This window comes from Halichoeres trimaculatus, unplaced genomic scaffold (assembly GCF_033239565.1).
Source record: "Halichoeres trimaculatus isolate MK-OKI-2021-1 unplaced genomic scaffold, fHalTri1.1 fHalTri1_scaffold_16, whole genome shotgun sequence".
Taxonomy (NCBI): Eukaryota; Metazoa; Chordata; class Actinopteri; order Labriformes; family Labridae; genus Halichoeres; species Halichoeres trimaculatus.
In genome coordinates this window covers 15,511,969-15,527,874 of record NW_027437194.1, presented here as the reverse complement: position 1 = coordinate 15,527,874, position 15,906 = coordinate 15,511,969, and the positions used below count along the sequence as shown (strand labels likewise).

Sequence of the window (15,906 nt, the reverse complement as noted above, 5' to 3'; positions counted from 1 at the left end):
GAGCAGACGGCTTCACGCTGAACTGATGTGATGAAAATTCAGGAGTGAGGGTCACAGCGGAGGACATGTGGAGGCTTTGGGGCTCAGTGAGAGCGTTGATCATTTCTTCACGTGGCGTTTCTTTTTTTTACCTTTTCTCTGTCTAAAAGATGCTCAATGTTAGTTTTATTCTGTAAATGAGATGTTATTGTAATTTGTGTACTGCTGTGAAATCTTGATTCTGATTGGTCGAAAAAACAAAACTGTTTCATTTTCTGATCAATAAATCCTTTCTAAGCAGCTTTTTGTGGAAATAATTCATGTATTTGGTAAAAACACATTTAACAAACCAAATTTCATGTTCAACAATCCTGAAAAAGCCTGCCAGGGATTGTTTCTGCTGTAACAACCCACCTGATGCTTATTATTCCTAACTGGATTACATTTAGAGCGAAACACACCCAAAGGTAGAACCATGAAAATAAAGAGGACTGTTAAAAACTGTAAAGGGAATAAAAACATTGAAAAAATGATCTCATAGCTTCAGTTTTATAGTCATTTAGCGTTGAAATGTGTGTGTAAGTGTGTGCTCCTGGTAGTGAAGGGGAAAGACGTGATGCTGATGATGACGATGAAGACCCGAGCCGTCACACGTGACACTGTGTTCAGAAAATTAGTCATGCCTGTGGCCTGGTTCACATGTTGATGCACTGCTGTGCTGACAGACTCCATAAAGAGTGAGTCACACAAACATATTGTGTGTGTCAGCCTCGGAGAAAAACACACACTGTGCGTTGATCAGCTGTTGACTGATGGACCAGTGCCCTGTGACTTTAATAAGTTATCTTTGAGTGAGTCACTCTGACGTATCATCTGTCAGCTCCTCTGATCACTGACAGACTTGGGTTTTGAAGCAGTCGAACACGAATCAAACATTTCTCTGTAACTATCATCGTAAAGTAACATGAAGAGGATCCATGCAGTGGACACAGTGACTTCAACACAGTGACACAAGGACTAAAATCAAATTTATGTTTTAAACAGCTGTAAAGTTTTGGATTTCATTAAGGTTGTTGCAGTCTGTACTGCTCCTCATTCTCTGCAGTCTCCAGGTTTCCAAGTCGTCATATAGTCTGACCCTTTTGGACTGCCGTGAACCATCGGCATGATGTTTTTTGTGCTGGGTGACAAAACAGGATCCATCTTTCTCTCAGCCTCACCTCCATCATCAAACAGCCACCAGACATCCACAGTGCCCTTCCCCTGCTTCTTCTGGAACTGCTGGCTGGCCTCCAGGAGCCTCTGATCGGACACATTCAGGGGGACAGTCGGGCTCTTCTTGTCTGCAGGCACACACATGCGCAGAGACACAATCACACACAGCACAAACAGTTAGCCCATTTAGACGGCAACATAGAGACGTGACAACTGCCGTCTGTTGGTCTGTGAGAGAGTCCTGAGGGGAGAGCTCAGGATGGACAGAAAACAAACCGAGCAGTTTATCTGTCAGTCATGAACAGAACCACGTGAGGCCCTTTTTTTAAAACACAAAACACAAGCTGTCACACCTCAAAGATCTTTGTTTCCTCTGTTCATTTATTGGCTTTTGTCAAATTTGAGGGATTTTCAATATTTGAGACCAGAGGCAGCAGAAACACAATTGAACACCCATTCATCATAGAGCTCAATTTAAACCATAGTTTGATGGCAGCTGAAATACTTGGTTCAAAAATTTCAATGATGTCCACTACTTTTATTCTGTGACTGTTCCACTTCAAGGCTGCAGCAGATTTTAATCTGCTTTTCAAATAAATTCACAGTTTCCCACTCTTTTGTTCCATTGGCCAATGTGTCGCACCTTCAACTTAACTTCTTTTACATTTCCATAAGGAGTAGAAAAAAGTAAAACGTATACATTTCAATCCCTTCTTTGTGGTTAACTGATGAATAGAAATCCAGTCGGCAAAATTTTAATATCTATCTATCTATCTATCTATCTATCTATCTATCTATCTATCTATCTATCTATCTATCTATCTATCTATCTATAATGTAATATATAACAATATAATGTGATATGGTATAAAATAAAAAAAAATATATATAATATAATATAATATAATATAATATAATATAATATAATATAAAATAATATAAAATAAAATAATATAATATAATATAATATAATATAATATAATATAATATAATATAATATAATATTATATAATATTATATTATATAATATAATATTATATAATATAATAAAATTTAAAAAAATGAAATGAAATGAAATAAAATAAAATAAAATAAAATATAATTACCAACTCTAACAATTCTTCTTGGTGGATATGATCTTTAAATTTGCATGTGTTTACTTTATTTGTTTTGAGACAATTTTGTTAATTTTAAGCATCAGCAGATGAAAATTTGTGCTCCCTTATTCTTTTGTTGACCTCAAACAGGAGCTCTGAAACAGTCAGAATGAAAACACAAATCCTGAGGGCATCTGCTCATAACCTGTTTGTTCTCCCTCCTGTAAAATCTTTTTTTTATTACAGTTCAAGTTTTCAAACACTAAACTGAACCCTTCAAGCCTCCTGTGACGTCTATCACTTACTGTAGCATTATGCGTCTTTGGGAAGACAGTGATGCTTGAAAATCCTTCTTAATGATTTAAAAGTAAGTTTTCTAGGAATGAAAAATGAAAAGTCAGAGACTGGATGTTTGGATTCTCAGGGGGATCCATGGTTAGGATTTGTAACTCGACCAAAAAGAAAAAAAGGTTTTAAAACGAACACAAATCTCTTTGAGAGGGAGGTATGGTAAAAAAGATGGTTACAGTTCCGTCTCCATGAAATGCTTTCTAGCATTAGCTGCCGAAAGCTGGTTTCATTGAAAACAAAGGCTGTTAAACTATGAAATGAGGTTTAGTGGATGAAAACAAAGACTGTCACAGTGATTATGATTTTTCTCTAGAATTTTACTTCATCAGATTTTTTTTAATTAAAAATTTAATGGTCTTATTTCTTTGATTTTGACCTAAATGAACAGGGGAAACATCATCAATACTACTTGCTAACAAACAGGGAGAGAAGCTGTGAGAGGAGCAGGAAGAGTCAGCTGAAACATGAAAACAGGAGAGCAGTTTTCATCCTGGAAAAAAGAAGCTGCAGACAAAGTGTCACCTCAGAGAGACGAGAAGCAGCAGAAAGAGAGAGGGACCCAAAGTGAGACATCTGCACACACTCACAACGTTCAAAAAGTCCAGACTTGGATCAAGTTAAAGGCTCAAAGACAGAGTTCAGAGGCTGGGCAGCAGGAGGAGAGAGAAAGGCTAAATGTTTTCCTCCAAAGCCGGAAACACCAAAGAGATGCTGAGCAGAGACGGCAGGGAGCAGGACGGTGTGTTAATAGGACAGGAATTCAAAATATACCGTCAAAGGTCAGGTGACAAAAAGACAGAGCAGGGAGGAAGGAAAGGAGCAAAGAAACAGAGAAATCAAAGCAAAGGAAGGTTTTTAAGGCAACTCAACAAAACGGATCTCCTGCCTTTTTTCAACAGGGGCTGAGTGGGAGCTTTGCCGTCATCGTCGTCATCTGAGAAACACGAGAAAGAGGGAGAGAAAAAAATCATGGATGAGGTAAAAAGTTGATCTGAAGAGGTTTCTGGGTAACAGATCAAATTCAAGTATTCAAATTAAGATTGTCTTCAAATACAAAAATTACCACTGAATTTATCACCTCAAAGCTCCTGTGGGACAAATTTAGCAAAGACAATGATGCAGCAGTTTGTCCACAGGAGGCGCCAAACTCAATACACACAGAAAAATCCTCACAGGAGCTTTAAGGAGGCTACAGGTGTTTTTTTTCTGTTAGATCTGTTAGAGTTCACCTTTTCATCAGCTCATAATCATTAATATTCACAGACAGTGAAGCAGCGGTCAGCGTCACACACGATCTGTGACAATTCAACAAGAAGAGTTCGACTAAAGCTCACAAACATCACTCAGACGTCATCCAGACTCACAGTTCTCACAGTCTGAGGCTACACACACACACACACACACACACACACACACACACACACACACACACACACACACACACACACACACACAAACACACACACAATGGCCTGAGACATCTGTGGACAAACAAACTGGGCGCAGTGGGAACACTGGGGTCGAGGGTCACTGGGGCGACTTCCTGTGTGTGTGTGTGTGTGTGTGTGTGTGTGTGTGTGTGTGTGTGTGTGTGTGTGTGTGTGTGTGTGTGTGTGTGTGTGTGTGTGTGTGTGTTTGCTATAGAATAAAGGAACCATTGATGGATTAACTCTGAAGTGGGAGCTGTGTTAAACTGATTTCAGGTCAAACAGACTTCCTCTGTTCGACCTGAAATGCTGTGAGCAATGTGTGTAAGATGGTTTTGATAAAAACAAAAACATTTAAGCCGAGTGTTTTCATTTTGGAATAGAAAAAATATTTAATCAACCTATTAGCAAATAAAAAGTGATAAAACAACCAAAACCACACCTCAGCTCTTCTTCTTTGGTGCCACGTCTAAGTGGCCTTTTTGTTAAACACCAACACTCAGAGTCCAAACTTGAAAACTCTTCATCATCATTTTAAGTTTATACGGCAAAGATTAACCAATCAGAAGAAGAGCATAGTATAAATAACCTCTGGTTAGCTAGCTATCATTATTATAAGATAACAGTGAAACATTTTTCTTACTGCCCAATTAATGTGTGGTATTTTCCTCCCTGTAGCGCCCCCTCTCATTGATGGTGATAGGGTGGAATAGCGCTGTGTGTGAGTCTGTGTGTGAGTGTGTGTGTGAGTGTGTGTGTGTGTGTGTGTGTGTGTGTGTGTGTGTGTGTGTGTGAGTGTGTGTGTGTGTGTGTGTGTGTGTGTGTGTGTGTGTGTGTGTGTGTGTGTGTGTGTGCGTGAATGTGCTAGTTTCTGTCTGGGTGTGTGTCTATGTGAAGCTCCCACAGTGTGATTACATCTCCTGAACCTACAATTCTGTCATTCTGTAATGTGACACAACACACCAACAATAGCTAATGCTAATGTTAGCCATAGCACCATCCCTGAGGGTTCTGATCAGGGAGGGATTCTGGGAAAATCAGAGTGGAGCCGGGTGACAAAAATAATAACTATTGTTTTCTTTCAAGAGTCTAATGTCTTCTTGGCTCTGCCTCCCAACATATTTTACGATCCCCGAAAAAAATACACAAGAACAGCAGCTGCCAATCATTGTTAAACGGGACATAGAACCTTGTATTTAACCTCTATAACTAATAAAAAGGAAACTTTTCAGAAAAAAGAGGACTTGAATACAAGACGGCCAAATGATATCTTCAAATCACCACAACAATCGTACTTGAGAAACATTTTTATAAGGTGTATTCATTTTTTAAAGTTTGACCACAGCCCATCTGGAATGACTGGAGAGACAGACTTTTTTTTTTTTACCTATACTGCAGCCAGCCACCAGGGGGAGCAGTTATTGATGCAACTCCACTTCGAGACAGGCAAGACGATGTCCATTTTTCGTACAGTCTATAGCAGCTCAGTTTTATAAATCAAAATTTTTTCATTCAAATAATTAGAAAAAAAACTGCTTAAGTTTTCAATCAAACTTGGATCTCAACAATCTGGATTAAGATTGTGTTAAAATAGGATTATCAGAGACGATGAAGTGGAAAGAGCAAGTGACATTAAAGGAAATAGATGAACAAAGACAGTCTTATCTGGAAAGGAGAGTTTTTTTGGAGGTGGCGTTTTGTCAGAAAGAAATCTCTGACAACTTGAGTGAAGTGGTATTTTTTTAGATCCATACTCATGTACATGAGGACGTGTTGCTGCTTATGTCACTGTAAACAATCAGCTGGTGTGTGGATTAATCAGTGATGTAAAAAATGATGCAGAGCTGTTTATAATCCGTCAGACCTGTTCAGCAGAATAACTTAGAAAAAGAGTGGATGTTATTTTATCTGTGGAGAAGCTCACGGTGTGTCTGACCTTTCTGAATAGCCGGGCTGTTCTGCAGGCTGGTGGCCTTGGAGGACGGTTTGGATGAATCAGCGTCAGAGTCTTTGCTGGTGTCTATGGACACGATCACATCCTTCATCCCCGAGGACTTCTCCTGAGAGGACAGCAGCTCGTCTGGGGGGAAGTGGGAGGAAGAGGGAGGAAGAGGGAGCAGGGGGTGAGAAAAATTTAAAGAAAACAGGACACAGGAAATGAGATGTAGCCACAGGGTTTAGCTGACAACACACATGAACACACTTTGGACCGAAGGGTCACCTCTGAGGAAGCTGGGGTAAAATCTTTGACTGTTTGTGTTCAGCCATTGGTGAAATTTCTGGGAGTTTTTTTTGGAGTTCAAACATATGAGAAATCGACTTCAGTTTGTGTGTGTGAGCATGTGTGTGAGAGTGTGTGTGTGGTACCTTGTCCTTGGATATGAGACACATCAAGTCCCTCCTTTAGTCTCAGAATGACGGCACCAAACTGGAAGTCGAAGGCATCACTGCGGGAAAAAAAAAAGAAATAAAGATTCAGATCAGCAAAAAGACTGAGGCATACCCACTGACATAAACATCAACCAAGAAAGACTAACAAACACAAACAAGTGTGTGAACACGCTGCTGAGTAAATCAAAGGGCACATAGCTGAGCGTATTAACTGGTTTTTATATTTGGAGCTGAACCATCTCTGACCTTCAGCTCTAAAACTTTAATCCTCACACGTTACAATCAGAAACTCTTTCAGATTAAAGTCTCCAAACACACACTCACATGACCCAATGAGGGAGCAGCAGGGGGGACAGATTCCACACACACACACACACACGCACGCACGCACACACACACACACACACACACACACACACACACACACACACACACACACACACACACACACACACACACACACACACACACACACACACACACACACACACACACACACACACACACACACACACAGACTTGTACTGCTCATTTACTGTGTGAAACAGTCTCAGCTCAGCAGCCTTACACCTCTTACTCCTTCTGTGGGCGCATATGGAGACTGTGACTGTTAGGCTACACAAACACACGGTGTAACAAGAAAATGTACATCCACCCACCAGAGGCAAGAGAGGGAACAAGCACACTGACACTTCAGTGCAATAGTATAAAAAAATATACAGCTCAGATAAGATTCTACAGGAGAGAGGAGATGAAGGAAAAGAAGAAGGAGTGGAAAGAGGAAAAAAGGAGAAAGAGAAGATGGCAAACAGGAGGGGGAAAGGAGATAAAAGCGAAGAAGAAAGAAGGAAGAGCAAAAACAGTAAAGGACACAAGACTGAGAAGAGCACGAGGAAAGATGGAAGAGGACAATAAAATCAAGGAATACTAAGAGCAGGAGGAGGGGAAGAAGACAGAAATGAAGAAGAAGCAGAGGAGACAAGGAAGAAGGAGACAAAGAGAAAGACAAAAAAGCAGGAGTTGGGAAAAAGGAACAAGGTAGAGAAAAAGCATCACAAAAAAGGAGGTACAGATTGAAAGGACAAAGAAGAAGACGAGACAGAGAAAAGATGGGAAGGGATGGTGAAAGAGACATTAAAGAAGGATACGATGAGGGCGAGAAAGAAGGAGACATAATGCTGTTTCTAAGTATCCTTTAAGGACCATCTCAGTCTCCTCACAGCTGAGACACAATCACTGGTGACCCTCCATTTCCCAAGATTCAATGCAGGCTTATCAAAAAAGATTTGGAGGGTTAGGATGTTATCACTGGTGGTACAAATGTTAGAAAAGAAAAAGAGCTTTCAAACAGCAAATTCATCTAAAATTATTTTGAAGAGAAGAGATAAGACTGTCATGTTTCAGTAGACGACACGGAGCTTCCTTTAAAGAATGTGTCAAAACAGGAAGAGCTGCATTTGGACAAAGTTGAAGATCGACAACAAGATAAAAGAGGAGATGCAGAGAAAAAAGATTAGGAAGTAAATGGAGGAGAAGAGGAAGAAATAGAAGCATAAAGATGACAAGAAGAGTAGTTGAGGAGAAAGTCAAAGTTTACTTTTCTTTGAATATGTAAATAAGTTCATGGAGCACAGACTGTAGAGTTCAGCCGTGTATAAACTCAGCGATATTCCTGGATTCTGCTGTTTGCAGGTTTCATGCAGACAGAAAGGTGAGTCTACACAGGCAGGTTTGGACCTAAACCTCTCATCTACTCCCTGCTTCAAAAGCACAGGTGTTAGTGAAGCCTGTCTGCAAGAGAGCAGGCTGAGTGTAACACACTGGGACTGAACACACACTCTGCAATTTTAATAATTTATATTCTCCCCCTGCTGTATGACTGTGAGCTGATGATCTCTGAGGTTTCACTTTTACTTTCTGAGGAAAGTTTTCTGTTTGCAGACGAGACAACAAAACTGACTCAAGATGTGAGACAAATGAAAACAAATCTGTCTTCAGTAACCTTAAACTTTTTCAGCATAAGGATGTTTCCTGCCTACTTCTGGCTGTCTGTGGGCCTCAGTGCTACCTCACAAGTTTTCTTTTACTCCTCAACGTTTGAGTCCTGCATTCATGAGTCTGTGGAGACTAAACAGCTTGAAAACAGTCCCAGAAAGTGTCCTCTCCTGCCCTCCTGCTGTCTGACAGCACTTCATCCAGTATTCATGCACACAGCTTCTGCAGGAGCCGGCTGCACCAAGGCTGATGCAGTGTGTGCAAAATGAGGGACCAGGAAAATTATACTCTTAATGATGAATAAAACATGGCAGGAGGAACGTATTCTATTAGAGCGGCAAAGGTCTGAGGGAGAGGATTCAAAGAAAATGGATAACCAAGTGTTTTCATAACGACATGATCGCTTCAGTTGGTTTTCTTTCTAATGAGTCAGACGTTTTCGGCTTCCAGCTTTTTCAGATGATTAGCTGTCATTTCTGGAAGTAAACAAAAAGTCTTTGTGTGGGGAGTGTTTGTTTTAACAAAAGCAGCACACTGATGACTGCAGTTGGGACTTCAGGGAGGAAATACTGTTCTGCTCTCTGTTTAATAAAGTATAAAAATCACTGTTCCCAGAAACCAGCTCACCTTGGCTCAGATCGTGATAATATTTATCTTACAGCCACTATTATTCTACTGCACAGCTTCCACTGACATATCTACTCCGCAAATGTGAGATGTCTCGACCTTTTCAAGTCACAGTTACAGAAAAGAGGAGATATAAATCTGTCCACCCAGAGACACTCACTGGATCATGCTGATGTATGTCTCCACGTTCATCATGTCTCCGTCCCTCCAGTCGTTCTTGAAGCCCAGGACCAAAGTGTTCGGCTTCAGGCGACCCAGACCGGCAGCCTGGAAGAAGGAGAGAGGGATCAGGGTTTCTGTCAACCTGTTAGATCTGGATTTTAACTGGCGTTGTTTATAAATGTTGAACTCATGCTCCATGAGATGTGCAGACCAGAGGTATTTGAATTTGAATTTACTGAGGCACAGCCCTTTGAGATGCAGCATCTTGTTTTCAAGGAGTCTGGTATGATACCAGAATTTTAAATTCAGCAGTTACACTGCAAAAATCTTACCAAGTGTTTTTCTCTTATTTTCAGAAAAAAATGTTGTTCCATACTTGATATGAGCCACATTCACTTGATCAGTCCAAAAAAATGTCTTATTTCAAGTTATTTAAAGACAAAAATGAGGTCTGAATTGCTTGTAACAAGTAAAAAAGAGCATAAGAGCTTATCAAGATTAGAACAATGTCTTAATATAAGTACATTTTTCTTCACCAACTGAGTTTTATCCTCGTTACAATTAATTAAGACCTCATTTTTGTCTCTAAATAACTTGAAATAAGACACTTTTCTGGACTTATCAAGTGAATGTGGCTCATATCAAGTCTAAAAAGACATTTTTTTTACTGAAAATAAAAACACATGATAAAACTTCATTTTTTGCGGTGTGCTGGTTAAAATAAAACTATGATTACACCAGCTTCAACACTCTTGACTCTTTGAACACAGAGCAACATTTCAGACAAGGTTAATAACAAACAACAACAAATAAACAAAAAGCAGTTTCATTTCATGACTTTCCTGGAAATTATGTCTAAGAAAAAAATATTTCCTCAGAATTTTTCCATAATAAACCAGGGGAAATGTTTTTCTGTTCAGGGAGGGTGTTTGAATTTTTGTTTAAAGATGTAAAAGTAACACGTGTCATTCTGAGACAATAGATGTCGATTAAAAAAAGCCATTTGCTGGTCTGTCAGTGAGATCTGTTAACTGTGCGGTGGCTCTGACGGAGACCAGAGCAGAGACACACACACAAACCAAATCCTGAACTTTTCTTTCTGTACATTTGTAATGATAATCTATTTTTGGAAGCATCCACAGTGAAAAATAATCAGATAATAAAATGTTTTCACACCTCTACATATATTTTTTTACAAGCTTCAGTGCTTACTAAATAAAACAATAACAGACTGTATTGTTTTGAAGCATGTGGTGTTGAAAGCTCAAAAGTTTTTAAAGCCTTAGTGCCGACATGTCTCATGATGCACAGCAGCGTCTGCACCCCCACCCCCCTGCTGTATTTCTCCACCTGTGCCCTCAGACTTTAATAAATTCATCTATATCACACTCTCCTCTCTAACATTTTGAGGACATTTTAAGTAGTTTGAAAAGAAATCAAATGGAAAAAGTCTGTATTTCTTCAGTGGGACAGAGCCAGCTCATGATGGATGTGGTGTGACTGGAACAACAGATTTTGCAGCTGCAGACACAGAAAACATCTGCAAACAACTCCAGGACTTATTCCACGCTACATGCATGACTGATGGATTGGAGAGACGTCTGGAAACAACAGACCTTTGCCTCCAAAACTCAATTCTGGTTCTTTTTTTAACCTTGTAACCATCAGTCTGCTCCTTCAGTAGATCTGTAAATCTGTGTGAACTGGTTTATTTGACAAAAGAGGATCAGAATGACAGCCGTGTAAAACTACTTCAAAGATAATGATGTAGCCTTAGTGAGTCTGTGTCATTCCACTGACTCAAATACTCCATAAATGTGGATTAATCTTCAGCTTGAAGCAGTTTCAGAATAAAACTGTTAATTTATGAGCCGTCAGTAATCTGTATCCTCAGCACAAGCTGAAGGACCTGAAGCTGAAGAGTCAGACATCTCACAGAAACATGCTAATCTGGGTTATGTCTTTGGATTTATGAGCAATAAACAATACGAAACATTGTGTCAGTGCTGTGCTTTATTGAGCAGAGAATGCCTCTCTGCTGAATTTGCTTGGTGGAACTTTATTAATGTGTTTCTGTGCAGCTTAATGAGACTTTGTGTGTTGAAAAATGCATGAAAGGATCTGAAATGATTTTGGACAGTTCAAAGAGATGCTGGCCAGAAGTTTTTTTTAACTTTAGAGGCTTTAACTGAATGAATTAAATAATCCTTGATATGAAATTGTTACAGACATGTTCAGAGTTACACAAACTGAACTGCTTTCCTCCAGTTTTCTGCTGCTGGATTAATGTTTCCTGGGAATAATGCATACACACACACACAGCCAATACACACAGCGGTTTCTTCCAGGGTCTGACTCCCTCTAAACTGTTCATCCTACCTGTAGCAGGTACTGTGTCCCCTGCCTCATGTCCTCAGCAAAAACAGGCGTGTAGAAGCCCTTGGTTTCGTTCTTCAGCAGCCAGCGCTGATATCGGGCCTGATCTGTGAGCAGGTCTTTGAAATTTGGCCTCCTGTAGCCCTGCACAACACAAACACACACACACACACACACACACACACACACACACACACACACACACACACACACACACACACACACACACACACACACACACACACACACACACAGAGTTATAACCACAGCAGAGGTTTGGATCATGTGAATCTAAAATCATCATTTCCAGATTTTTACACTGAGGGATTCAACCTTCAGATCCCAGTCCTGCAGAAAAAGCTCACAGAGCTTCTACTCAGCCAGGAAACTGTAACTACATTAGCTGGGAATGTTTACACACTCCACTCAGTTTTAATGGAGGCAACAGAAGCAGGCTGAGGTTTTAGATCGGAGGCCACTCGAGGAGGTCGGCGTGTTCCACAGAACTGTTTTTATCCAATCATTGTGGAGCGTTCATGCCTGGCGGGGAGGGAGGGTTAGTGAAAGGCTTTTAACACAGGGTGCAAGCATTGAAAGAATGAGGCGTATTGCAGAGGTTTAATGACAAGTTTGATCCTGAGCTGTGAGCATGCTCAAAGAAAGATTCAAGGTTTGATTATTCTAGGGTCAAAATAACTGACGGGTGTAAAAAGTGCCTGATTTGCTGTTTGAGATGATTTCATCCTGCAGCAGAAAACTCAGGCAGTGAAATCTGAAACATTCATTAAAGTGATCAAATAATCCACTGAAAGGTTTTGCTTTGTCACTGTCAGGTTAGGATAGGTTCTCCAAAGCTGTATTCACACACACACACACTAAGCTCCTGAAGAGTTCCTGAAATTTCCTAGAGGCTAAATTTATCCCAAATAAAACATGGGTGAGGTAAAAAAATGTGCTTTTGAAGTTTCTTAAAATATAAGAATCAAGTCTTAATGCAACAAACTTGAAGTGTCATTTTTCCCACTGGCAGATTTAATTACTCTTCATAAGCAACACTGCAAAAAACTGAAATCTTATCAAGTGTTTTTGTCTTGTTTTAAGTAAAAATTGTCTTGTTCTACTCAATATGAGCCAAATTCAACTTATCAATCCAGAAAAATGTCTTGTTTGAAGTTATCAGAGAACAAAAATAAGGCTTGAATCGCTTGTAACCAGTAAAAAAATCTGCCAATGGAACAAGAAAAAATTGCTTGAAAATTTCCTTGAGTCTAGAATAATGTCTGTATACAAGTTACTTTTCTCTTGTTTCATTGGCAGATTTTTTTTTACTGGTTACGAGCAATTCAGACCTCATTTTTGTCTTTAAATAACTTGAAACAAGACATTTTTTTGAACTGATGAGGTGAATGTGGCTCATATTGAGTCTTAAAAGGAATTTTCCACTGAAAACAAGACAAAAACACTTGATAAGATTTCAGTTTTTGCAGTGAATCCAGGAGTCTTTTAATATCTTAAAATAAGACATTTTTGCTTGATTTGTGAGGTAAATGTGGCTCAAATTCAGTCTGATGAGACTGTTTTTACAGAAAAAGGAGACAAAACTTGCTTAGATTTCAGTTTTTGCAGTGTATGGTCGTAGCTGTCTGACTGTCTTTCTACTTTAAACGATAACACTGCTTGGTTTTGCATCTGATTCTTCCAACACTTTTAAAAAGAACAGAAGAAACCATAAAATTTCTTGTCAATGAAAAACAGCAAGTCGAGCTATAGGAGGAGCAGGGAGAGAGGGAAAAGTGAGACCTCTGAATGGACAAGGATGTGTTTTAATTTAATTAAAAGTTTCTTTAAATGTGTTTTTTCGTCTCATTAACACCAAACCAAGCCCTGTAGAAGCTATATATATGATCGAAGCAACATCAATCAGTATTTTGACAACAGCCAACAGTCACCAAAGGCTTAGTGTGGACTTTACAGTCTCACTGAGAAATAGATTTACACATAGTAGCAGTAACCTGACACAGGGGCCCAGAGAGAGGAGCTAAGCCTCCCTTCAGCTCGCTTACTGATGGCAGTCTGTGAGGTATAACAGGAGCTCGGCTTTTAAAAATGAAATATACAAAACATGACAACTGCCTAATGAGGGATGGAGAAACAATAAAAAGAGGAAGTATCTGTAGTATAAAAAAATTCTGTCATCAGTTTGATGAGTTACTCAGACAATATTACAGAAAATTTCCTGACCAGAGACAAGACATTTTTGTTGAACAACTATGATTTTTTTATACCAGAAACAGCTTTCACACCCCTCTCTTAAAAGAGTCTCTCCTCTGAGATGAGAAGTTGCTGCTCTACCTTTCTTTTGTTTGATTTTAGTGACAGGTTTGGATAAAACACATTTGAGGAGCATAAAATACTGAAAACAAAATATGTTTTGCTTCAAACTAAGGTACCTGATGACCTAAAGGATTTCTTCTCTCCCTGCAGAGGTAGACCACCAACTCCTGTGTTCTCAAAAGTAAAAATACTGTTTTTCTAAGAGTCAGGAGGGTTTAAAAAGAGCGTGGTGAAATCCAAAATACATTGAAGTAAAAATCTTCAACCAAAAAGTTGTTTCTCTGTTGAGTTTAAAGCCACCAAACTCAACTGACCAAACAGTGATTTCATCAAGCAGACCACGGGGGTTGATGATCTACCTTGGGTGGGATGTGTTTGTGGTTTGTTGCATTATTTTTGTCCCACAGAGTTTGAGTTAGAGCCAGAATAACTACTTTAAACAATGAGGCTGCTTATAACTTAAACAAACTCACTGATCAAGGAGGAGGAAGGTAGACCAGCAGCTCATGTGATAAAAGTCTGAGAGGTTTGAAGGAATCTCTGACTAAATGGTTTGTTTTCTGTAGGTTTCCTTTCACAGTGATGTCACATTAGTCCACCGTGGAGGCATTTTGAGTCTCAGCAGAAGGGAAAACACAAGATTACATTCTCACCGTCCGAATATGACCACAGAGCATCAGGCCAACGTTCTTGGTGAAGCTGTGAACCAGATCCAGGAGAGCTGGACGAGAGTTGGGGTAACCTGTCATCACCAAACACTGCGGCCTGAAATAAACAACCCACAGCACACACAGAGGAGAGGAATCAGCTGGGTTACAGCCAGTTTTTACCGAGAACCAAATATCTTCATAATTTCATCTCTGCCTCCACATGTAGAGGATTACTCGTAGCCACTCTCTCCTGACCTTCACGGCGGCCTCTCGTCTTCTTAGTACAGGACAAAAAGAAAAGGAAAAACAGGAGCAGAGTAGCTCACATCAAAGCAAATATGTTAAGCTCTGTGGGATTTAATGGGAGGTGGTGAGAGGAGAGCTCAGAGGAACATGGACGCACTCTGAAGACATCATCAACTGTCTTTCATTTAATTTCCCCAGTGGTTTGCTGACATGGGAACATTTGAAGCCACATTAGCTCTAATATGCTCCTGAACACACGACTGGAGCATGTGATACATGTGTAGCCAGATAAAAAAACATGTGTAACATGTATGTTTGATACGGCCTGCTGAGGTCTGACATGTTCTGATGGCAGCTTCATCACATGCTCTGGTAACATCAGAGAAGTCAACGGATTACATTTAAGCATGCTAATGGTGAGCTTATTAGTATGGTGAATTAGAAATATGACCAGCAGGTGTTTCTGTGTGTTTTTGTTACCTGAAGTTCTTGATGTGATCCTCCACTCCGCTGAGGTGCAGAGTGTGGGTCAGGGCCTGGTGGTAGGTCAGAGCCTGGGTGGACGAGCCCCAGTTCACATCTGGAGGAGAGAACGCACGCAGACAGAGACACACGGAGACGTCAGGATGAGTGTTTACAGGTCATCCTGCTGGGCCGCAGGTCAGCTGACCCATGTGGCGTCACAGGCACCGACACACTCTGAATGTGTGTGTAGCTGTGTGTCAAACTGAGTGTGCACACAGGTGTGTGTTCAGAGCTGCAGGGACAGACGGGGAAGGGAGGACTCGATGCTTTGTGGGGTCTGGCAACTTAGTGCATGAATTTGATTTGGTGAATCTGGTCAAACAGTTCACACCATCCAAAGGTCACTGTTTTATTTTTCACCATCCAAAAGAAACAGTTTGATTGAGTTCATAACTGTCTCGTTTTCATATTGAGAAATCATATTTTAGTGATCACACTTTGAGCCATCAAGGGTTACCTTGCACACACTAAAGTCGTTTGCATCACTGCTTTTGCCAATCTCATATTTGAGAAGTATTTTACTTAAATTGA

The 15,906-nt window shown here is 40.0% G+C and overlaps 1 protein-coding gene across 2 annotated transcripts in view; it reads right to left on the bottom strand.

Annotated features, from left to right (window-relative positions):
• Positions 1–15,906, bottom strand: part of slc12a2 (solute carrier family 12 member 2) — a 79,645-nt gene that overhangs the window by 11,369 nt on the left and 52,370 nt on the right. The window contains exons 15-22 of one of the 2 annotated variants that reach the window (XM_074690519.1): positions 15,331–15,430; positions 14,608–14,719; positions 11,624–11,764; positions 9,243–9,349; positions 6,437–6,516; positions 6,006–6,149; positions 3,529–3,576; positions 1,200–1,322 (exon numbers count right to left, since the gene is read on the bottom strand). In XM_074690519.1, the coding sequence (XP_074546620.1) occupies positions 1,200–1,322; positions 3,529–3,576; positions 6,006–6,149; positions 6,437–6,516; positions 9,243–9,349; positions 11,624–11,764; positions 14,608–14,719; positions 15,331–15,430 (855 nt within the window). The remainder of the gene's footprint in view (positions 1–1,199; positions 1,323–3,528; positions 3,577–6,005; positions 6,150–6,436; positions 6,517–9,242; positions 9,350–11,623; positions 11,765–14,607; positions 14,720–15,330; positions 15,431–15,906) is intronic. The other variant, XM_074690520.1, reaches the window with a different exon arrangement.